The 25,334-nt window shown below is 36.1% G+C and overlaps 1 protein-coding gene across 1 annotated transcript in view; it reads right to left on the minus strand.

Moving 5' to 3' along the window:
- LOC117163923 (uncharacterized) overlaps positions 1–24,728 on the minus strand; it is a 74,898-nt gene extending 50,170 nt beyond the window's left edge. Inside the window, exons 1-9 of the mRNA XM_033346659.2 lie at positions 24,497–24,728; positions 19,639–24,369; positions 18,420–18,533; positions 18,235–18,348; positions 17,523–17,628; positions 17,011–17,200; positions 15,952–16,141; positions 8,719–8,833; positions 6,840–6,976 (exon numbers count right to left, since the gene is read on the minus strand). Coding sequence (XP_033202550.2) covers positions 6,840–6,976; positions 8,719–8,833; positions 15,952–16,141; positions 17,011–17,200; positions 17,523–17,628; positions 18,235–18,348; positions 18,420–18,533; positions 19,639–24,369; positions 24,497–24,638 — 5,839 coding nt within the window. The 5' untranslated portion in view covers positions 24,639–24,728. The remainder of the gene's footprint in view (positions 1–6,839; positions 6,977–8,718; positions 8,834–15,951; positions 16,142–17,010; positions 17,201–17,522; positions 17,629–18,234; positions 18,349–18,419; positions 18,534–19,638; positions 24,370–24,496) is intronic.
- Positions 24,729–25,334: the final 606 nt, after the last annotated feature.

Raw genomic sequence — 25,334 nt, forward strand, 5'->3', positions numbered from 1 at the left:
GCCCTTCGATCGTTGGTCTATCCGGTGAATTGGCGTACGTTTTTTGTTTGCCTTCGAACAAACGTTCCTCCGTGAGCAGAAACGACCGTACCGATCCTTAACCAGGGCGCACCTTGTAGTTTTGCGCCGGAGAGTTTGTTGTCTGCGAACTTGTTCCGAGTAAACGCGAAACGATTCACCTTGCTTAGACGTGGAAACAGTAACGTAGAAAACACGTAGGTGCAAGAGGATGGAGGAGGCAGAATTAATTGTACGAATTTAGAAGTTTCGCGCTCGGAAAGGAGATGTTTTTCGGTGGTAAGGTTCTGGATCTTTGGGTTTAGAAAACTGAGAGGTGCGAGTTACCTGTTTTACAGAGTTTGAATTTTTTTTACACCCACGATCAATTAACTTGGTACCTCGTTGTTTTGTATGTTCAATTTTAGTATTTTCTGAGCTATAAAGAAGAATTAAAACTTACTTTCGATCGTTACTTTGATGAAAAAAATAGCTAATAAAGTTATAAAGCTATAAATATTGTTTATAAAATTAATTGACGTTCATCAACATCATTTCAACTAATTAACAATAAACCTAATTAACAATAAAAAGGTAAGATTTGTTGAAACCAATTTATTAAAACCGATTTATTGAAAATGAAAAAAAAAAGTTCTTGTATCTAGTGTATAATAAATACACTAGAATATGTATTTAGATATTTAGATATCGAATTTTATTAAACTAGTTGTATGTAATACAACTTTTATATACAACTCTACAGTATAATATAGAATTTATTGAATTTTTTTCTAACGTAGACTATATTTCGTATTATGTATAATGTTTTATAAAATTTCTTGCTGACTCACTGCAATATTATTTTGGCATTAACTTTTAATAAATTAATCATATTTTCCTCTTGCGAACTTTAAATTAATTTATAAATTTAATTAAAAAAATCTTTCTGATAAATACATCAACGAAATGCTAATAGACAGTAAGTGTTACTATATTCGAAGATAATTTTCTTGTATTTTTTTGAAAATCTGATTGTGTCGCGTTCGAAGCAAGGCTGCCGTATAATTACGCTTTTTTATTCCGCATCGACCAAACGTCTACGCGCCATTCTTTAAATTGTTTTCCGTGTAATTTGTCCCAAAGTAGGAGACACTTCCTTTCAGGAACAGCAATCAGGAACGGAGAAACGGAAGTTTGCTAGTGACAGGACGAGCAAAGATTCCGCCTGTCATCGACTATTCGAATATCGCGAAGAAATGAAGCAAGCGGGCAGAAATCCTGGCTCGTACAATGGCAATATCGGCCTTTGTGGTTTCACGAAGCTCGCTCGTAATTTACGGACGGTACTCTGCTGCGAATTAAACGTCCTGCTGTGCGCGCGAAAATACGAAAACCGACTGCTTTTGGCTTTGCCTCCTTTGCTGCCTTAATTTTATGGGAAAAAATTGTAAGACGCAAAATTATGAAAATGTAATTCAACTACTAGAAATTATTTTCATAATATCTTATGGAATATTATTTCGAAAGCTCCGAAATCTCATAATAACATAAACCGTATCTCTTTATAATTTTTTGGTTTATTAATTTTATCAATTTAACTTGAAATTTTAAAAATCCGTAAGTACTTGTAATTATTTTGATTTTACGAATATAATTATCACTAAATTGCAATTATATCAATTAATCCTTACATAACGGAATTCTTTTTCACTCTGCGAGAAAAATTATTCTATTTATTTTTGGCATTTATATCCTCTCTTATATCGTTTTTGTTTTCGGAGGGGACGATTTACGTAGGATTTACGGAGGATAAGAATATTAATTAATATAAATAAACATATAAAAAGTACAAAAATCCAACTGTATTTATAATACTTAAACTCTCTCTGTTCACCGGAAAATAGAAGCAACAGAAAAGTATGTACATGGATTCACATTTACGATGAAGGCATTTCCTCTGAAAAAAACTAGCTGTCATGTAAACGTAAACCCGATAAAATAGCACGAAACGCAAGCTAAGCCTAGTGCGAGCTCGGGCACCGCTAGAAACCCGACATTAATAATAGAGACGTTATATTGAACGATCAAGATGAAGAATTATGGGACACGTTGGTTGCACCCTGGCAGGCGAGGCAAGCGGTCAGGAAAAATTCGAGAAACAAAGGGACCACGTGAGAAAGCCTGTTCACCAGGATGATATGTGATCGACCGTTTCGATTTCTTTCTTTACGCGAACGCTTTGGGCAACGGTCCCATTATCCGTTGGTTAAGCAGCGCGATCGTAAATCATGCATCACCGAGATCAAATAATACCGCAAAATAACGTTTCTATTCGAACTGTCTGCGGCCACAGCCATTCATTTCTCTTCTGCGTTACGCGATATTGTGGCCGACCTATGGAATGCGAATACATCCATCGAAACCTTAACGATTCGCACTATCGGTTTTGCAAGTTCGAGTTCGTTGTGCAGCAATTTTTTGAAGCACAGATTTTTCACTGGTTCGACGACTATCTTAATCCATTCGACCGTTTTAGACATTCAATAAGTGATACTTTCTAATAAATTCTGTGTTTCAATTGTATGTATGAGTATTATTCGTAATGGGTGGATCCAGTAAGTGGAATTTTAGATAGTAGAGGGGAGAAAATAGATCGTATTGTATATAAAATTTACACACATTAAAAGTTTTTCCAGAATTTACTAGCTAAACTAATAGTTATAATAAGTTATTGCTACATATTAGAAATGTCATTGAGATTCCACGATATATTTTTTCATATTTTTTTCGTCTCAAAAACAAAGAACGTATTAATGTTTGGAATTTAAGAAAATGATCCTGTATTTAGTCTCGTTTCTCTTTTACCTAGAATTCGATCTTATAGACTATAAATTTTCACAAGTATAAAGTTTATGAAATACGTGGTTGCAAAATAAACATGAAATTCCGACTGGAAATAACCAGAATAGCATTCTCATGATATTAATTAGATATGAAATACGTGAACAATTTCGTTCCTTTTACAACAGTGGAGAGTTCGTTGTTAACATACATTAAATAGATTGCGAATTAAATAGATCGCAAAAGTTGGTCACGCTTGCCATAAAATGGAAACATGCTTCTCAGGATCAGCGCAGAACACCGTAGTAGTATACATAACAGTTCTACGGTATTTAAATTTCACTTTTAAACTCAAAGGGGATCTTAAGCTCTGCGTTTCATTAATTTTTCTTCTACTATTGTTCCTTTACTTTCAGCATATTCGACCTTTTCTTATTACCATCATTATTATCGTTCCTTTTCATTCTTGTATTATTTCCTTTCAGGATTCTCAACGCCATTCATTTCATTAACAATCAGCCATAAGAATTCTATCTTCAGGTCAGTATTAAGAAGCATTATAATTTTCTTCTCCAATATTAAACGTTAAAATTATATTTACAAAATCGATCTATTCTTTTATCATGCTTTAGTCTCACTGCTATTAAGGGAATTATAGATCAAATACAATATGTATAAAGTGTGATAAAGACATTTTTAAATCGTAGAAAATGATAAAATTAGAAACGATTTCGAGTCATCATTGTGCTGCATTCGAATTTGTCTAAGAAATACGGAATTTTGAATTTTACGATTTTTCCAAATTGTAATTTTAATTATATTTTTTTATGTACGTGTATGTTTTGTATATATACAAACACATTTTAGTTCCGAATATAGAAATTATAATTTAGAGTATATAAATATTTATTCGGAATATAGAAATATGTTTAATATATATATGTATAATATATGTTAAATATAATATAGTGACTCTTTCGCTATAATACAACATTACAAGTAGAAAGATCGAAGGAAAATTGTTTCCTAACCCCATTAAGAAAAACAATTTTAATATTTTCAAATATGTTGTAACTCCATCTAACAATCACATTCGAAATTTTATTTTCTCATATAATCTCGTATCTGATATCGCACTTGTGAATATCCTGTAGAATCAAATGAAAAATAGAATTTTTTTACAGCAAACGAAACGTTCCATCGAAAAACATATTTATTTTTCTTTAAACTTGTTTAACATCAACAAAAAATAGGGTTTTATTATGGATCACTCTACACGCATAAGGTTTCATAATTTTTTAAATTTTCAGGTTTTCTTGAAAATCTCAAGGAACAATCACTGAATGTTTTTCTTAAATTCTATTTCTTTTACAGAATCATTAAAATTATTTTCTAAATTCTTTAATTTCAAAATATGTTGAAGAAAATTAATAAATTATAAATATTTATCTCTTCAACTAACTTAAATCTATGGCCTTTGTAAATAAAATTTATAGCTCTTACGGGACACATAATTTTGTAATACTGTTACCATATGTGATGAAAAGACACGGTAGAAAAAATAAGGGTAAAACCATGTGCAGTCGATAAAAAATAGACAGCGCAGTAGATACCAGTGAAATAATGTTTCCATAGCGTGAAAAATTTTTTTTCCATCGATATCTCGATGACCTCGGTGGAAAAGCCAATGGGAGAAATACAGCTACAGGTAACATGGACCACCGTGTATTTATGACGTCGGTACCGGAAACCGTCGCGGTCCTCTGGAGAACGCTTTCCGTCGAGTGTTATTTCGTACTCGCGGAAACCAATGAAACAATGACGTTTCGATGAATTTAATGTGACCGTTGTATCCCATGGAACGAAATGGTCAACTAGGTCTCAAAAATTGTCGGTGAATCGAATATTTGTTAGATACTTAAAGTCTGTGAAAAGTAATGAAAATACCAGAAAAATGTAACGAAGTTACTTAACGCTTTTAAAGAGCAATAAAAATATTGGAAAAATTGTAATAAAGGAAGAAAATACGGAGAAAAATTATTTTGACGGTTCTAATCTTCAAAAGCTATCCTGGACGAAATTTTATTCGAAAAACGAATTTTGATTCAATATTATCGTCCTGTAATACCATCTCAATGTTATTGTTTGTAATCACTGTAAATAGCAATTTTTCTACTCATCCGGTATTGATCAATAGTAAAACATTTAATCCCATTTGTTTAATTTCATTAATCTTTTAATTTCAAGATATGTGCTGCGGCGATCTTTCATTAACTTTAACTTTCAGAGATGAAATTAATAATTGTAATTGAAATTGGGTTTTGTATAATTTTGTAATGTAATTTAGTAATTAATTTAATTGTAATTGTGATTAAAGTGTTATACAGGTGGAATGTGCTATATTTATTTAATTAAGAACGTTTGTATTGTATCGTAACAAGACTTACATACGTTATACTGTATATACATATAGGAAATTGTGTAATTACCAGGTTAATTTGGTTTGAAACTGTAAACCGCATGATTGTTGTAGACGATTATTCACAGAAAGGACGAATACACCTTCCTCGCCGCTGTCTTAAAATATCAGCGAAAAATTATGGAATTATGGAAATCGTTTTAAAATTTAACTTTAATCTTGCTCTTTCAGGGTCGAACTTCTCTTTGACTTATAAGAACAATATTTTCTATCCATTATTAATAATAGAAATATTTTCTGGTAGACAGTTGTAAAATTTTGATTTAAATTTAAGTCCCAAGCAGCGCGATCGCGCAGTTAAAATTTTGTGTTGAGAAATCCCAATACATTTGAACGTATTTTTTATTTCATTGTTATCTTCCGGATAATTTTTATTGAACAGAACTTAAAATATTTATAAACTAACAGTACGCATATATAATTATATAGATCTATTTCATAAAGTAACAAATATTACTCAGACGGTTAATATCTCAAATCTGGATAGCTTAACATTAGTCCAATCTTAAAAACTATTTCGTAGAAACGAATTTTACTAATTCGTGGAAATTCTTTGAAAAAGACCACATACATGCCACGCCTAACAGTTTTAGAAGCAAACCATAATGGTATATAAGAATGCATACACTGCAAGCGTGTGCCACAACTGTGTCTCTTAATTCCATGGAATTAAGATCGCAATGCCTAACAGGAGTATCGCGTGACACGAAAGTCGCATAAATTCGAATTGAAACGACAATGGTAATTCTCCGACCACTCGTACGTGAAATAGGATTTAAATCGCGATATCCCCGCATTAAATTATCCTGTAAACGGTAATTTTCGAATTTTCCATCGGATCGATGGATCGAGCCTTATAATTCCTCGATATCGATATTTCCATATTCATAGTCACGTTGTTAAAGTTTGTACGTTTGTGTGTGATTCAAGTATCGTGGATAAATCGAGAAATTGCCTCACGAATGTCCTCTTGTTGCGAAAACAACGTTACAGGTGAAATTACCTTTTGCACGAGATAAAAATATCACCGACTCGGCGTTGGTAATTTCCGAACGGAATTTAAACTTGGTTTGAAATTTTTGTAATTAAACTCTCAAACTTTACTAGTCGGAGATTCTTCGGGATATCATTTTTTCGTACTGCGAGAATAAATAAGATTGTATGTTTCCGACTCCATTTTTTGATAATTTAGAAACATACATTGGAACAATTTTGGAAATATTTTGACAAATAAGATAATCCATCATAGACTTGTCTTTTACGAAATTTCGAAAATATATACAAATATATTTAGCTAGCTAGATATAAATTTTTGTCATGGACTATCTTTCGTCACCGATTTATTTAGAAAGAAAGTTTTCTGTAGGAAAACGTCCCCTGCAATTTCAATTTATCTTTTACGTGTTTTCCATCGACAATACATGCGAAACTTACATCTACATACAATGACCAAATGCAGAAATCTCGTCATAAATCGGTATATTCACAATCAACAATCGTACGACTATCTAGGAACACTCACCTCGAACACGGATCACTATCCTGCACGTACTGGTATAATTCGATACGGGTGACCATGCCGTGAAAGTGACGATCGTCGTACCTGCCGGTAAATCCGCCTCCAATTGCTTTGCCCACGACGGCGACGCGTCCACGTATCTGCAAAACAACCAAGTCAACCATTGACCCAACTAACATAGAATTCAGACTCGTCATGCACGCAGCGAGAGATTTATAGAGATCATGATCTTTATGTCTGTCAGACGAATCAAGGACCAATCGACGGTCGATTACCAAATGAATATATGTATATATAACAACTAAACCTTAAATAACAGTGTAACATGTAGCATCTTTGTATTTGGTTGTGGGATTAAGTATATGTTTCTGTTACTTTTTTGAATATTTAACAGACATTAATAACATTAGTCATAATGCAGACTGATACTAGTAAAGTTAAACTAAGCTAATATTATTTATAATATTATTATGATTTATCAGCTATTTTCAGAAGACTTATATCTTGGAATTCATCAGGTTATACTTTTTCCTAATAATTTCATATTACATAGCTATAAAAACCATGAAATCAGGAAAAATGCACTTGTCATAAATTCTCAGTGTGATCTTCATTTAGCACCTAATGAAAAAAATTAATAAATTGTAGACATTCATTTTGCCAGTTAATTTAATCTTCTGTGATCGGATATCTACTTTTACTCATCAAAGCACTTTTACATACGACTTGTATATCATACTGAGTCATACATTGATCCAATTAACATAGGCAGATTTGTAGAGATCATGATCTGTCTGTCAGGCGGGACAGATATCGATCGACAGCCCATTAACATAAAAATACAAATACGAATCCGCGTTGCCTTTACGATCCCCATGGCGATTGACGGGACCGCGTCGCGGATGATTTCTCTATCGGACCGCGTAAAAGCGTGCACGACCGACTCGACGCTCGGCTGAATAAATAGAAACGCGAGCACAAATACCGGGGCAAAGACGTGTATACGGCCTTGGAGGAAGCCCCTAAGCTCGTTTGGAATTCCCATTGTGCACCGTGGAAGGCTTGCAAGCAGACCCGCTTGCGACACAAGATAAACCAGTCTATTGTGGTGACATATTGCAGCGAAGAGATTCGCGAAAAGAAATTAATTTCACCTCGTCACGTGAAACTTTACGAATGCCGGAAATACTTTGACCGTCATGTTTAATATAAAAATTAATCTGGACCGAAGAAGTCCAGGCATAAAGGAATTATGAAGTGGAAATGATGTTGGTGTCAATTTTGAAACGTTTGGATTAGGAATTGATTTATGTGTGATTAGTCAAATGTACAGTTGCTTTCAATTGCCTAACCCTGTCCAACTGAGAAATGTTCAAATTCGATTTTTTTTCAGAAACGAAGCTTCTAACTGGATTTTGTTATTCCTAACTCTGGTATTATTTTTAACTCTGATTACACTTGTACCATGAATTGCGAATTACCATGTATATATAACGAGTATAACAGAGTACTTCATTATAGAAAAATTGATACAAGAAAAATGAGATTGTAACGATTACTTTTAAAAGTTTTAATTGTTCGATATTGCATATTTCCAGACGGATTTTATGGTGTTATTAAAAATTGAAAATTTTATGATGATTTCATAGTCATAAGGCACAGTGTATTTTTTTTAGATTTACACAAAAGGAATTGTCAGTTCCTGTGTTAAAAAGAACTAGAAACATCGTATTTTCCACAGCCTAATACCATAACTATCGACATACATTAGAATTAAAGCCAATTTCTTACCTTATCGTAAATTCACCATCACATTCAACTTACGTTACCTACGGAAATAGCGTTAGATATAATAACATGGACAAAGTGTCTTGATAAATACCTCCACCAGTTCATGTTGGACTTAGGTTGAGGAAACGAGACGCGTATCGTGTTCTGCCTTGCGGGTAGCTCGACGTCCATGTCTCGGGGACACCTGACGAACGGTCGTGGCATGTCTGAAGCAACAAAGCCTGTTATTAAACATGCGGTGTTCTATGAAACGTCTGGAATTATAGTTAATAACTATTGGAACTGGAAAGGATGTGATGCAACCGTATACTATTCATTGTTTCGAAATGCCTACGAATATTATTTTTTATTAAGCCTCAACAAAGCTCGTCATAAAGAGCTATGTGGTTTCACATTAGCTGTTACATGAAGTTATTACATTAAAATTAGACTGCAATTTATACAAATTGATATTCTTATGCACACTATTAGAAAACTGAAATCTAAACAAGTTTTATGTATTAAGTATTATAACGAGTCCTCTATTTCGGATATTTTATATAGTTTTGTATTTTATACAGGGTGGTTGGTAACTGGTGGTACAAGCGGAAAGGGGGCGATTTTACGCGAAAAAATAAGTCGAAAATATAGAATAAAATTTCTTTTTTTTTTTTTAATTTTTCCATCGAGACATCGATCTACAGTGAGATTCGTTATAACGAGATGTGATAACGTGCACGCGTACCGAGCGAAAATTTAAAGTCGATTTTCTCGAAAACAAAGCCTCAATCGAAAAATATTTATTCTATATCTTCTATTCTATATATTCTATATTTTCTATTATTCTATATTTTGAGGTTTAGGTGACCATCTTGGGTCATCAGCTGTAAAACACGTGTTCGTTGTAGCAACACTAAAGACCAGAGTTTTCTTATACCAGAGTATAAGGACAACTTGATGAACATAATGAGTCAACAACTAGTAAATACTCGGCGGGTTCGCTAGCTACGCTCGTAAAGGGCGTATGCGGTAGTAAGATGTTCGCGAGTTCGAGACCACTCCTGGACAAGCCAAGGTGGAAAACCAAATATCATCTTAGAACGTATATACAACGGGCAAGTGGGGGGCCCCCCCCCCTTGCCTATAATGTTGTATTGCTTTCTATGAGTGTTTGGGAAGTACCCCCGGAGATACGGTCACTCGTACACCTTAGGCCCGCCCGTGGGGTTTTAGCCGATAAAAATCCGCCGGCACCTTTGTCCCGTCCCGTGCGATGAGATAAGGTGTCGGTGAAGATTTCCCCACGTAAAAAAAGAGGTTTTTTTTCTTTTTTTTTTAATTTTTCCATCAAGACAACGATCTACAGTGAGATCCGTTATAACGTACCGCCGGCGTACCGAGCGAAAATTCAAAGTCGATTTTCTCGAAAACAAAGCCTCAAACGAAAAATTGTTATTCTATATTTTCGACTTCTTTTTTCGCGTAGAATCACCCCCTTTCCGCTTGTACCACCAGTTACCAACCACCCTGTATATACTTGTGCATTTTTATCTGCATTTTTGTATCTTAAAACTTCCCATAAGAGTATAAAAATTGGGAACTGCAATGTCAATTATGAAAAGCTTAGATTTGGAAATTACATTTTTTAAGAAAACGATATACATGAAAACACGTTTAAATATTTAATTAAACCAGATATATCGTGTTCGCGTTCAGTACAATCGGTACAACCTGTGCTTTCCTAAATTCTTTTATTAAATCAATGGATTGATGAATTAGATAATTTCAGTGGAAAGAAAACAAAGAACATTGCTATATGACTTATATCCTCTTTTTCAAAGTTGCGACTATATTTTGCTTTAAAATTGTCACGCGAAATCGTCTCACGACTCGTGAGAAGTCGAATTATCGATTGGGTTTCTCGCCAAATTACTCGTGGAACTCAATTATCGCGAAGACGCGGTAAACTGTCCTCTTCGAGATCGACCAGTTACTTTACTCGTCTAATTGTTTGGCGGCGTTCCACCTATATCCCGTAATTATTTGCCACCGTAAAAAGCGTTTCTAATTGCAGGCACCCCCTTTTCTATGCATACAGAATGCGCGCGCTAGGTTGAATGTCTGGTTCGAAGTAAATAGCGTGGAAGGCAAACGTTTTCACGAGCTGACTCTCCCGTCAAACGACTGAAACGTCTCGTTTGAGCGATAATATATATTGCTATTGATTAACAGCTATTTCCTAGGTTTGCTTTTCTCATAATGAAATTGACATTTGGTATTCATTGCAAATTGATATCTTTCTCAACTAACACGAGGGTGCGGATTTTTATCGAAAGAATTATTGGATTGTTCGGAGAATTCGTAGTACATATTTTTATCATGAATTCGCACATTTACCTGATTTTCTTTTTTATCAACGCACATATTTTTCTACAGACAGAGCATAATGCACTAATATTAGGGTCAGTTTTACCATAGATATATTTGTATTATATAAAAGAAAATAAAATCATTCATTGTTCAATTAACCGATAAGTTGCTAATTTAATTAATTCTGCTAATTTAAATAAATTTTAACAATTAATAATTAATTAATTAATTAAAAATAAATAATTAAACAATTTTAAGAATTCTGCTTTCAAAGTTCGTATCTTCGGTATCGAACCATCAACCTGTGTACTAATGGTACCAAGAAAGCTGATAAATATGGATTAACATAAGACCATAAGTCTGATTTATAACGACTCGAAATTTGTCAGAAAGACCAGACCAATTATGAACACATAAAGCTCAACTTCTGAATTAATTGTCGCTATTGACCTGCAGAGAACCATTATCAACACACTTCACTGGAGGATCATCGTAATCAGAGTCTGTGACCTGACAACCCCTCGATATTAAATTCTAGGAGCAGAAATCTTCCTCGTTGGATCTCTACCACTTCCGAAGTCTTTCGTATTAGCATCCACGACGCAAATTTTATCGTCGCTGGATGTTCTCGGCGTTTCCCTCTCAAGTAGTTGAAGTAGTGTCTCTAATGGCTATCACAACTTAGAAGTGACTCTCGACCCATCCGACGCTAAGACGCCAAATAGAATAGTGCCGAATTTATGATTTGCATGCCGTACGCGGATATATCCTATCATAGTATCTCTAGAACGTTTCTCGTAAGTTTTTGCAAGAGGAAACCGGTCCACGTGATATATGCAACGTGATTCTAAAATTGTATATCCGGAGAGAAAGTGATTCCTTACATAGAAGTAAGTTAAAACTATACGATGATAGTTTTTATACATATGATATGAAAATTGAGTTTGAAAATTTATTAGGTATATTTATTAGATATATTACATGAATAAATTTTTGAAGACTGGACAGAAATTGTTGTTATTTAAACGGATGCATATCTAAAGAATAATTAATTAAATGAAATTTTCGAATTATTCTGTGTAACACGGCTACAATTTTCAGTTTGTTTAATACCGCTAAAGTTTCTAGACTTTCCACTAAAAACTGAGGAAGTTTTTACATTTTGAATAAAGGTAAGGCAGGATATTTATATATAGAAGGAATATTACTAGAACTTCCGTGAAAACACACAAATGTTTTAAGTACTCTAGTACGATTTTATTAGAAGATCAGTAAAACTCAAATTTCAGAATTAATTGAAGAATATATGGAATTAAAAATCTCAAGATTTTCTGAATTGATTAATGACAAATTAGTGACTTCAGTGATGGAAAGATCGAGGTCTTTGATCATTGAGATCAATCCTTGCAGATTCTGCGGATTCTACCATTTTAAAACCAGAAACGTCGAGATCTTGACACTTTTAATTATTCACCCGAAAAAAATTTTACATCCTTGAAATCAAAAATAAAAAAGCCTTTGATCCAATTCAATACAAATAGACACTACTACAAATACTATTGAAAAATCAATATCACGGTTTCTAGTCTGTAGATTGATTCAAGATCAGTTTTGCAATCTCCAATAGAAATTTTTAGATTGCTAGCTCCTGAACAGTTTCAAGACGCATTCTATAAACAAAATGTCGAGATCTTTGAATTCTGAACTAATTTGTAGTAGATTCTACTGCTTCAAGTGAGGAATGTGATGGTTTCTAGACTTTCAACTAGCCTGAAGAAGATTCTGTAACCCTAATGTCAGAAAGCTAAGGGTTCCGATCCGAATCAAGGTAAATCCTATCATTTCGGAGATGGAACTGTCATAGTTCCCAAACTTTGAACTACTAGTCTAACGCAAGTTCTGCGACTTTTGTGTAATCTCTGGTGAATTGTACGCCCTCGGGTACGTAGATTCCGAAATTCTATGACTCTTGTATCTGAGATGTTTACTATGGATTTTGAATCATGGATTAGGGTAGTGAAGTTATTGGTCTCGTGTCTCATGGGTTTTCTGTAGAGATACAATGTTAGAATCGACAAAGTGGAACTTTTAATTTTACCCTTATACAATGATAGATTACAAATTCTACAATGCTATATACTACAAATGTTTGGACGATCTCTGTTGTATTTTCAAAGTAATAATACGATAATGTGATTTTACCGTTAAATTTCTATACGGATAAATTAACTATTTATAAGTCAACTACTTATAATAACATTGTGGAACTATTCCGTTAGTTAAACAAGATTTCATATTCAAATCGCTTGATTTCTGAATTATAAATCAGATTAAAAAGGTTATATATAGGATCAATAAAGCAACTGTCCAGGATCAATTCCAGGATCAATAAAGCAACTGTCATTGTTATGTAATTTTTTAACAGATATTCTATATTTTAATAGCAGGCAATAAATTCGTCTTCATCAAACAAGGTAAAAAGAAGAAGACTCTCATCAGCACGCTCCAATAAAGCACGACAACCAACACGTGGAAATCTCATCGCTGTCGCGCGAAACAAAGCGGCATGGAAATCACTGAAGAGAAGAATAGACATTCAGAATAGATAGGGAGAAGAGAAAGCGAAACGATGGAAACAACACAAGGGAGTGTAGGAAATGAAATGTAAAAAACTGAAATGCGTCTCTGCAAGCTCGTTAAGCTACGGCGTTAACGTATAGCGTCGTTAGCAACCGGCCTTTACGCCAGAACTTCCTATTATTAAAAGCTGTTTAGACCGGCCGCGTGACTAATTAAATGCGCCGGCAGGATTTGCGTTGGTAAATAATTGCTGCTGACGGTGATCTTTCTTCCCGATCGTTTGCAAAGGCCACCTGCGAGCCGACTACTGGATTCCCCAACTTTCCGCGACCGTTTTGCCATTCGTTTTGGAAAATGAGACGTAAGCCGACCCTCTCGGATCTCGCGGTTGTAATTTCGTTCCCTCAACAGGCGAGCTAACAGATTACTCGAAACGTCACGTTTCGCGGTTCCTCAGAAGGATCATTTTAATTTATGGTGACGTTACCTTAAACTTTCGAAAAAATGTGTCAACATTTTCTATTTTTCTGTTACATAATACCCATTTTTTTAAACACATACAGGATTCCTTATATTACATTTTTTTTATGAAAATGCGATAGAGACGTATTATCAATCAGAAGTTTAGAATTATTAAATGTTTCGGAAAATCTACGAGTTTCAATTATTTGAATTTATAACAGAGCATTTCCTTAGATTTTTTGCAACATTTTTTAATTTTATATATCTCTTGATAGAGTATATAACTTTAAACAAATGTGGTAAACACATTTAAATATTCCATATAAATACAGTCTGTACATTCTTTGGAATATTTAATATGTAATTTCAATCGTTAGATCGATAACGTGTGTTTACCACATTTGTTTAAAGTTATACATATACTCTATCAAGAGATATATAAAAGAAAAAAATGTTGCAAAAAATCTAAGGAAATGCTCTGTCATAAATTCAAATAATTGTAACTCGTAGATTTTCCGAAACATTTAATAATTCTAAACTTCATACTGCACATTCAGTATTAGTATAGCTACTACTATACAGTAGTAGTAGAAAATATTTGCAGATCATTGTATTTGTTGTAACATTTACATAGTAATTAATTAGGTTCAGGTATATTACACTTTTTTACCATTTAATAATACTTTCGTATGATTATAAAAATTTGATAATATGAAAATTAAATGTGCAAACACTTTTTGTAGCCACCGTAAATATTCATAGTAAATAATATCAACACTCCAACGTGTAAGTATGGTTTCTGAACCTTTCTTTATCAACAATTTTATCGTTCCACATTTCTCCACTCAGAATGTCTACAAATAAAATCTCTCTAACATCAATCTACATTATTTCAAATTTAACATTTATGCTTCAACCTAAAACGTCCATCATTTTGATCTCAAATCACTAGATATCTCTAGTGCACAGTGCACATTCTCCGTCATAATAAAAGTTTCAAATGCAACGCCAAATTTAACGTAACTTAATTTGACGTTCAAGAAGCACACTGAATTTTAAAGAACATCGACCAGATATCGTCTCATCGTCTGCTATACTAATTTTCTTAATTACATTTTCTTCGTTAATTTCATCGTTGAAAACAAATTAGGGAAAGATACAAATCTTTTATTGAATCTGTTTATTGCAGTGGACATTTTCGTTAAAATAATTTGGATGATTGACTTCATGCAATTTTTGTTAATTGGTAACGGAATTCTTACACATAACTAACATTGTACGTAATTAAAATCGAAATATATTTTACATAATCCATACTGATTTTACAAAATTTACTACTCTTTTTATAAAGATTTCACAAAATAGATTTCTGAAGTTTTTAAATCGTTTATTTAAAAAAAATATGGTTTCACTGGGATTTGATGCTTCCGCGTGTAACAGAGAAATATTATTAAATCGAATCACCGCGAATTATTATTTTTTTATAAAGCGAATGTAATCTTTTCAGGAAAATAACATCGTTTTACTACTGTGGGCTGCTCTAGACATTAGATTAAAACTCTATCAAACGTGTGATGGTCTCGATGAAAATATATCACGGAACGTACGAAATAACAAAACGTTATTTAAAGATGTCTTGTTACAAATCTGGTCGGAAACAGATAACAATAACATCAACAAATTAATATCAAGGAAGAACGCGAGAAAGAATCGAAGAAGTAACTCGAAATCGTGGGTGGATCAAACTTTCTTTTGAAAGCACGTAATTACAAGCAAATTACTTAGCTTGACTCGAATAAACCTACCTTACGCTAGTTTTAATCAAACATTAAAATACAAATAAGGAATGTGTAAGGAAAAGCATTTAAATTTGAAGACTGACTTACAGTTGCAACGGATTACCATGGGCTGAAAGGTCAAAGAAAGAGCTCACCTGAATGATAACGGGAATCGGTCACGATCGATTCTTGAATACAAGTCGGCTCTTTCCCGTTCCATCGATCTCCGGCCATGCAGTACCTCGTGTGCGGTCCTTCTAGCCTGAAACCTCTTCCACATCGTATATGACATCTGGCTCCAACAGGATAATCCACTGCCCCGGAAGAATGACCTGGGCATCTGATCTAGAATAAGAGGGACGTCAAAAATACAATATGTCTGCAGGAGCAGAAATTTTAAGAATATTGTTCCGAGCCGGCTAGAGAATTCGTACACGTAAGAGGATTGGGTATTAAAGTGGCTGTGACATTGAAATGAGGGTATTGGCGATCAGAGATTTGATTCTTTTTTTATTATGTTTAGGCTTCCTTTTGGTGGTTAGTAGGATGACAGATATAGAGATTCTAAAGCGATACGATATATTGACTTTAATGTACTAGGTTGTGTAGTAAATTCGTTCGCTTTGCAATGTCGCATTTGGAGAAATATTTACAATATTTTTTGGTTAGATAGTAAAATGGAGATAAAATTTACATATACGATGTACATATAATTTCGGTTTTAAATATTTTAGAGCAAAGTTGATCGAAGCTAAAAATTGGACTAAATTTAGATAAATATTTTGACTAGAATTTGTTAGTAAATATCCTAATGTTTTAAATATGGGAACGTATTTTACCTAGGAGAAAAACACCCTCTCCGAAACAACAGAATGTTCCTTTATTTCAGTGACACTTTGCAATTTTTCCGGTGGATTTTTTGAAAAAAAACCTTTAAAAGCGGAATAGCTCGGGTAACTTATTTCTTTTTTGTTTTTTACCACTACCCGCATATCAATACTTTAACCCCCCCCCCAAAAAAAACACGTATTAAAATTCTTTTAGTGAAAAAAGTGCATCGTGTATAATCTTTACAAAATAATTCCGTACTGTCTTTTTCTTTCTCGTGCGGGTTTCAGTGCATAAAATTGACGAAAATGTATGCAGATGAAATTAACATATTTCAAATATATTTAAGCAGTTACGTATATTTCAGAGAACGAATTGTCACGCACTTCGGCGTGCAAAGGCGGTTCCATGGCATGACATCTCAATTCCGCTGAAACGCAAGTTCTCTCGTCGGAAGCCAACACCAGGTCGCCGCTGCACGTACAGTAGTAACTTCCGGCTGTGTTAATACATTCGCCGCTGCAGCCCCCGTTACGGTTCAAGCACTCGTTTATATCTTGGCACTGGCTTCTATTTCTGGAAACAAAAGCCAGAAATTCGTCTACGAAAATCTCGATGACGCGAACTACGTCGAACGTTTCGATAAAGTGTCATTGAATTTATATACATGGGAGCCTAAATAATTTCTGTTTTATATAGAAGTAATTTTCAGAAGAAAAATTAAGTAGAGAACTGAATTTCGTAAAATATATTTCGTTTGCGATAAAATTTAATGTTGGTGGTTAAAAACAAGAATAATTTCAATTATTTCTGACATGTTAATTATGCGTAACAATTGTTTGGAATATTTTTGTTTTATAGTCAGCTATAAGGGAATAAATTTAATTAGTTTTCTCACCTCTGACTGGATATATAGCCAGGACGACAAGCACATACATAGGAGCCGACTGTATTAATGCAATCTTGTTCACATCTGCCGTTGTTCCACTCACATTCATTTATATCTAATTAGAAACAAGAAGGTATTATAGTCAACATATGCGTGTCTCTGATTTTTCATAGTTTTCAAACGATCGTATTCATGCGTTGATTAACTTTGATTATAAAGTGTGAGGTAAGTGAATTTAAATATTTTCCTTTCAATAGTTCCGAATTTTTAAATAACAATTACGGAAGAGGCGTTTATACGATTCAAATAATCATGCAAAGTAACCACGACTTATCATTGTCTGGTCCTTTCCTCTGAATCTTTCTTTATAAAGAAAAAGGAAGAAATATTTTAAATCAAGCCGCAATATTTCATTGAAAATTTGCTTAGTTTCCCAAACACACGAGCGTTCAATTATTCCGAAAATCGGCGCTGGGTTACTCTTTGTCTTCCTAATCAAACTTCAGCATCATTCGAAATTCTCTCCGACATTCCCCGAATTTCTGGAGCGCAACAGCCTTTTAGCTATTGCAAGAGCCAAAGTATTCCTGTTTGGCCGTTAACAAGCGATTAATCGTCGCGACTCCTTTCCATCTGACCAAAATTACATAGGTGAAGCATGCACCACGTCTGACGACGACAGTTTCGCTTCTGAAACACCGCCATAGTCGACCATACTTGCCTATGCAATCATCTACGCGTGGCCTAAATCCCTGCGAGCAACTGCATCGATATGAGCCAACCGTGTTGATGCAGTTCTCTTTGCAAGGCGCGTTCTCGACGCACTCGTCGACATCTGTACAGGCCAATCTTGCGCTTAATAGAAATGTTACGAATATTTCGATCAAGCAAATATTTTCCACGTACCTACACAATCGTCGCCGTCCAATCGATAGCCTGCCTCGCAGTTGCAACGATAGCTGCCATAAGTGTTGATACACTCCTTTTCTTTGCAGGGCATTGTTGTACATTCGTCGATGTCTGAAAATGATTGGTGTTAGAAAAAGATTATTATTATTCGTGAAGATTCAGATTTTTGCGAATATAATTTAAAAAATGGAAGCTAGGTAGAAAATTGTTCTATCTGCTAAATCTTGTAAGTATTCCGCTTTGGATATTTTATTTACTTTTGTATCATATCTGTGTCATATTGTGTATATTCTATGCATTTTTACATCTTCAAATTTCCTATAAATGCACAAAAGTCCATAGTCTAAATATTATTGATTATTGTGACGTTTTAACAAATAAGGTTTAAAAACATTGTAATATTTCTTTTCATTTATTGATTTATACGATTCTCGAGTTTGAATTATAAAAATGACGGTGCATTAGCCATTTCGTTACTGGAGAGAAAACTAACCGACATAAATCGGGAAGATAATAACCACATTCGTGTTTTTTGTTCACTTTTACGATTAATAATTACAATTGGATAAATAAAGTCTAATTAATTCTACTTACGAAGTATTTTTATTTACTTCAATTGCGCACATAGTTTGCAAAATCATATGCAAACTTTCCGTTTATAAACATGAAATTTTAATTTTAATATTATATGTATAGCTATTGCTATTCTGTCCAATTTATTATAATTATGAATAAATCTGCAAATTGAGACCACGAGGAACAAGAAACCAAACTTTCATGAAAACTGTGGTACCGAATGAAACCGAATTCTAAGAAAAGTGAAATGCCGAGGTAAAGTATTATGTTTCCGGTTTTTCAACAATAATGCTACCTGCGCAAAAAAAGCGACTGTAAATACATATTGTACGCGTTTAATTTTCCTTGACCTGAATTTTTAATTTTCTACCTCATGCAATGCTTGGTTATATTCGATCGAAGAAGAAAGGTCTGGTCTTAAGAAATATACATAATACAGAATATAATGATAGCATCATCAATTAAAAAATTTAAATCTTGAAAAGCTAAATAGTTCAACATATCTGTCCTAATCCTAAATATTGTACATACGTATTTCTATACTTAAAATGAACTAAGAGGCTAAATAATTAAATGGAACAGGGCTCGAGTTACCAAGCAAAACTAAAGAGATATGTTCATAAACAGAAACAATACTCACCAACACACGTAGAATTCTGCATCTTGAATCCATCCTTACATGTGCATTCGAACGATCCAATGGTATTCACGCACAACTGATCACACCCATGCCGACCAGCGCATTCATCGATGTCTCTGCACCTCGAACGATCGGTCTCGTCATACTGGAAACCTTCCTTGCACGTGCATATAACCGTGCCATTCTTAGCGTTGCAAATCTGCTCGCAGCCACCATTGTTATTGCCACAAGGATCTATGTGGTGGCATGATTTATTCTTCAACTCGTGACCAACTGGACAATCGCATCGATAAGAACCAAGTTCGTTGATACATTTATGAGAACAACCACCATTATTATTTTCACACTCGTTTGTATCAGAACAGGATCTTGAATCATCTTTCAAGAAAAAGCCATTTGGACACTCGCAACGATAGCTGCCTTCCACGTTTATACAATTATCAGAACATCCTCCATTTTCCATCTCACATTCGTTAATGTCCAAACAAGTCTTGGAATCCGTGTGTAAATGGAAACCACTCAAACATTGACAGGAAAAATTTCCTTCTAAATTGACACAGATATCCGAGCAGCCACCATTTTCTGTCAAACACTCGTCCACGTCTCTGCACCTCTTTCCAGTTTCGTCTAAACGCAACCCAATGGGACAACTACATCTAACACCCCCGATAATGTTATAACACGCGTGAGAACAACCTCCGTTGTTCAGCTTGCACTCGTCGATATCTACGCAGCTTCTGGAGTCATTTGCCAGAATGTGACCATCGGGACAAGCGCATTTCCATGAACCTAATGTGTTAATGCATTCGTGGAAACAGTCAGCTACGTCAGTTTCACATTCGTCTACATCTACACAGGTCTTTTCATCTTGAGAAAGTTCGTAGCCTGTTGGACAGGAACAAAAATGACCACCTATAGTGTTGGTACATTGGTGGGAGCAGCCGCCATTTTTTTCGAGACATTCATCGATATCCAGGCAAGTGGACTTATCAGAGTGCAGATAGTGTCCTTCATAACAGGTGCACACGTAGCTTCCTAAAAGATTCAAACAGTCGTGGCTACAATTGTGCTGGCTGTTCAGGCATTCGTTCACGTCGATACAATTTTTCTTGTCCTCTGGTAACAAAATATATCCTGAAGGACATTCACAGTAATAGCCTCCTTCGGTGTTCACGCATATATGAGAGCAACCTAGTTCTACGTCATTCTCAAACTCTTCACATTCGTCAATATCTTCACAAGTTCTTTGATCTTGTTTCAATCTGAAGCCCAGAGGACAGGAACAGTGAATCTTTTCGTTGCCTTCTTCGTGGTGACAATGATGGGAACAGTTTCCATTGTTCTGTTTACAACCATCGATTAACCTACATGTTTTATTATCGTTCTCCAGGGTATATCCTGATGGACACGTGCAACGAAACGATCCTACCAAGTTTAGACAGGTATGAGAGCATCCTGCATTCGAGTCCTCGCATTCGTCCACGTCATCGCAAAAAGCGGGTTCGATAGGATTCACTTTGAATCCTCCGTTGCAGGAACATTCGAATCCTCCGTCCGTATTCGAGCACTTGTGCGTGCAGTTGTCGAATAATTCTAAACATTCGTCGATATCGATGCAAGTGGCGTTATCTTCTTCCGATAGTTTGAATCCGGATGGACACTCGCAGCTGGTAGATCCGTTGGAATAGGCGCAGATGTCGGAGCAACCGCCGTTGTTGACGAAACATTTATTCGTGTAAATGCAAAGACGCTTATCGTCCGAGAGGATCATGTCAACCGGACAGTGGCAAGACGTTTTTCCATCCTCGTAATGGCAATCGTGGGAGCAACCACCGTTTTCCACCAAACATCTGTTTTGTTCCACGCAAATGGTTCCATTTTCTGACAAGATCATCTCGGATGGACAGGAGCAGAATATCTGTCCATTCTCGTTGTTGCAAAAATGTGAACATCCACCGTTATCTACGTAACATTTGTTCTCTTCCGTACAAGTGGCATTATCATCCTCCAGGAGCATTCCAGGCGGACAAAAACAGGACACAGTGCCATTTTCGTAATGGCACAAATGAGAGCAACCACCGTTATCGATCAAGCATTCGTCGATCTCGACGCATGTTTTCCCATCGTCTTCGAGCAACTTGTAATTATCAGGACAAGCACACTCGACGCCACCCTCGATGTTTGCGCAGAGATGAGAGCAGCCGCCGTTGTCCTCGATGCACTCGTTCACGTCCTCGCAGGTCCTTCGATCGACGGTCAGTCGATAGCCGTTCGGGCAGCCACACTCGAAGCTGCCGGCTGTGTTGACGCAGGAATGAGAGCAACCGTTGTTTACCTCGTTGTTCGCCTCCTCGCACTCGTTTTTGTCCAGGCAGGTTCTGTTGTCCTTGGACAAAATATAACCGGTCGGGCAGTGGCACTGAAAACCGTCCGGGCTGGTGACACACTCGTGGGAGCAGCCGTGTTGGCCGGCGCAAAAATCAATTTCCTCGCATGTCCAACCGTCCGAGCTTAATTTCCAACCGGTGGGACACTCGCATTTGTAACCACTGTGGACGTTCACGCATGTGTGGCTGCAATTGTGTGCACGTTCGCACGGGCCCTCACTCAAGCAGGTCTTATTGTCCTGCCCGAGGAGCAAATCCTCTGGGCACAAGCAAACGTAGCCACCGTCCAAATTCTCGCATCGATGGGAACATTCATGGAGATCCTCCTTGCATTCGTTCACGTCCAAACAGATCTTGCGGTCATCCGTTAACTCGTACCCCTCCGGACATGTACAGTCGAAGCTGCCTTCGGTGTTTACGCAATCGTGAGAACATTCTCCGTTATTTTCAAGACATTCGTCGATGTCTTGGCAGGTTGTTCTATCTGCTTGTAATCGAAGACCAGCAGGACATTCGCAGTAGTAAGATCCTTTGGTATTCACGCAACCGTGACTACAAGAGTGAAGTCCCTCGTCGCACTCGTCTACATCGCCGCAAGTACTCTCGTCTTCCTGCAGCTCGAATCCTTCGGGACAACCGCAACGATTCTCTTCGCCGTTTTCCTCGTACGTGTGCGAGCAATTCCGATTGGTGGATGTTCGACAGCTTCTTAAATCCTGATCGAGCTTCCATCCTGGTGGACAAGCGCAGTCGAATCCACCGATGGTGTTTATGCATTCGTGGGAGCAGTTGTGTTGTAAAGTTAGACACTCGTCGATGTCTTCACAAGTTATATTGTCTTTGCTTATTCTGTATCCAAAAAGACAGTCGCATCTGTAGGACGAACCATCCGGTATGCAAAGATGAGAGCAGGATAAGCGAGAACAAGGATCGCTGTAAATACACGTAATGCTGTCATTGGATAACATCAATTCTGGAGGACAGGAACAACGATAGGAGCCATGTTCGTTGATACAGATATGCGAACACTCGTGATTCTGTTCCAAACACTCGTCGATATCCTGACACTGTCCTTTCTCATTCTCACGCAATCCTCGGGGACAAGATGGATCCTCGCATGTCAAACCGTCTTGTAGAAGCACCAGGCCTTCAGGGCAGACACATTTGTAACTTCCCACTGCATTTACGCAGTCGTGAGAACAATCGTGTTCATCTTCGAGACATTCGTCGATATCATTACACGTCTTCCCGTCATCTTGCATAATGAACCCCTCAGGGCAACTACACTTGAATGTATCTTGATGTTTTTCACAGATATGAGAACAATTAGCCAACCTACACACGTCAGTTGCAATACACAATCTTTTATCATCTGCTACCATCATTCCAAGAGGACATCTACATTCGTATGATCCTTGTACATTGGTACACTCGTGGGAACATTGATGAGTGCCTTCTAAGCACTCGTTCACATCTTGACAAGTTTTAGTATCGTTGCTCAATAGGAAACCGAAAGGACAACTGCATTTAAATCCTCCTTCTTCATTGACACACTCGTGGGAACATCCATGTTCCTCATTAACACACTCGTTTATATCTTCGCAATTGAAATTATCTTCAGAAAGTTTGTATCCCTTACGACACGAGCAACTGTAGCTGCCAAAGGAATTTACACAAACTTGGTCACACCTGTGTTCATCGTTTAAACATTCATTCACATCTGAACAGGTCTTCTTATCATCGTTCAACGTGAATCCAAGTTGACAGCTGCAAGTATAACTGCCATGAATGTTTATACATTCATGTTCGCAACTATGCATGCTTCTAGTGCACTCGTCTATGTCGGTGCAATTAAATTTATCGTGTTCCAGTGTTTCGAGGCCTTCCGGACAGATACACTCGAAATTACCCTCTAAATTCACGCAGAAGTGGGAACACAAGTCCAGAGTACACTCGTCGATGTCTGTGCAGCTCACTCCATCTTCATGAATCTGATATCCATCAGAACAGACGCAAATTGGTCCATCTTCTGATTCCTGGCACTCGTGAGAGCAGGGTGTTGTGAGACTTTCACAAGTTTTTGCACGAACGCAGGTAAGATTGTCTTCTTTCAGGGTGAATCCTGTAGGACAGATGCATTCAAAGGAACCTATGGTATTGTTACAAGTATGGGAGCATGGAGCGGATGTTCCTTCGCACTCGTTGATGTCGATGCAGGACACACCGTCTTCATGGAGCTCGAAACCCAAGTGGCAAGTACAGTAATAACCACCAGGCTCATTTATGCACTCCTCTTGGCAACCGTGAGGCTCGCCTCCGTCACCCTCCACGCACTCGTCAATGTCTGAAACAGCATTGATTTTAAAAAATCACTTTGGTAAATTTAATTTACCATATAAACATCATTGCTAATTCATCATCACATCAAACATTGCTAATTCGTGTCACATAAAAATAGAATATATACGAACCAATGCATTCGCCGTTGTCATTCTTTCGAAAACCATCCTCACATTTTCCGAATTCTGGAATTTCCGTGATACTCTCTTCCTCGTCATAATCATCGTCGTCATCTTCCGTGTCGTAATCCTCATCCTGAAGAATCTTTGTCATCTTTTGCGGCTTGCTGACGCATTTAAACGAACCGATAGTGTTCTCACAATCAGTATTATTCTCACAAACCTTGGATGCGTTTTCACATTCATTCACATCTAGTAATAAGATAAATTGTATCATGTAATTATGACAGACAACCAAGATCAAACTTAAACTGTATTTATGTTAAATTAACTTTTTTAAATATTATGGTTACTCGTTTTCAACATACGCCCTATATTAAATTATATATTGATATAAAATTATCAGCTCTTCTACATATTTAAATGGTACAAAATTTATTATGGTCGAATTCAATTAATTAGTATACCAATGCAATGATAAATGGTGCACAAATACTTTTTATAGCTACTGTATAGTACAAATCTAGCTGCTTCCAACATTACTTTTAGTATATAAATAAAATTCCACTGTGTGTGCGCGTGTATTCCACTAATACGCAATAATTTTTTAAATAATTTTTCAATAACGTAATACCTTCTAACAGAATTTTCTATCGAACATTTCAGATATTCTTAAAATTTAAAGGAAAGATGGTTTACCTTGACAAGTCTTCCAATCGCTGGTCAGATAAAAGCCATCTGGACAGAGGCAAAAGGCGCTTCCGGGTGTGTTCAAACAAACATGAGAACATCCACCGTTGTTCGTCGAACATTCGTCGATATCCTCGCAGGTGTGATTATCCGGAGCCAA

This window comes from Bombus vancouverensis, chromosome 2 (assembly GCF_051014615.1).
Source record: "Bombus vancouverensis nearcticus chromosome 2, iyBomVanc1_principal, whole genome shotgun sequence".
In the NCBI taxonomy this organism is placed as follows: domain Eukaryota; kingdom Metazoa; phylum Arthropoda; class Insecta; order Hymenoptera; family Apidae; genus Bombus; species Bombus vancouverensis.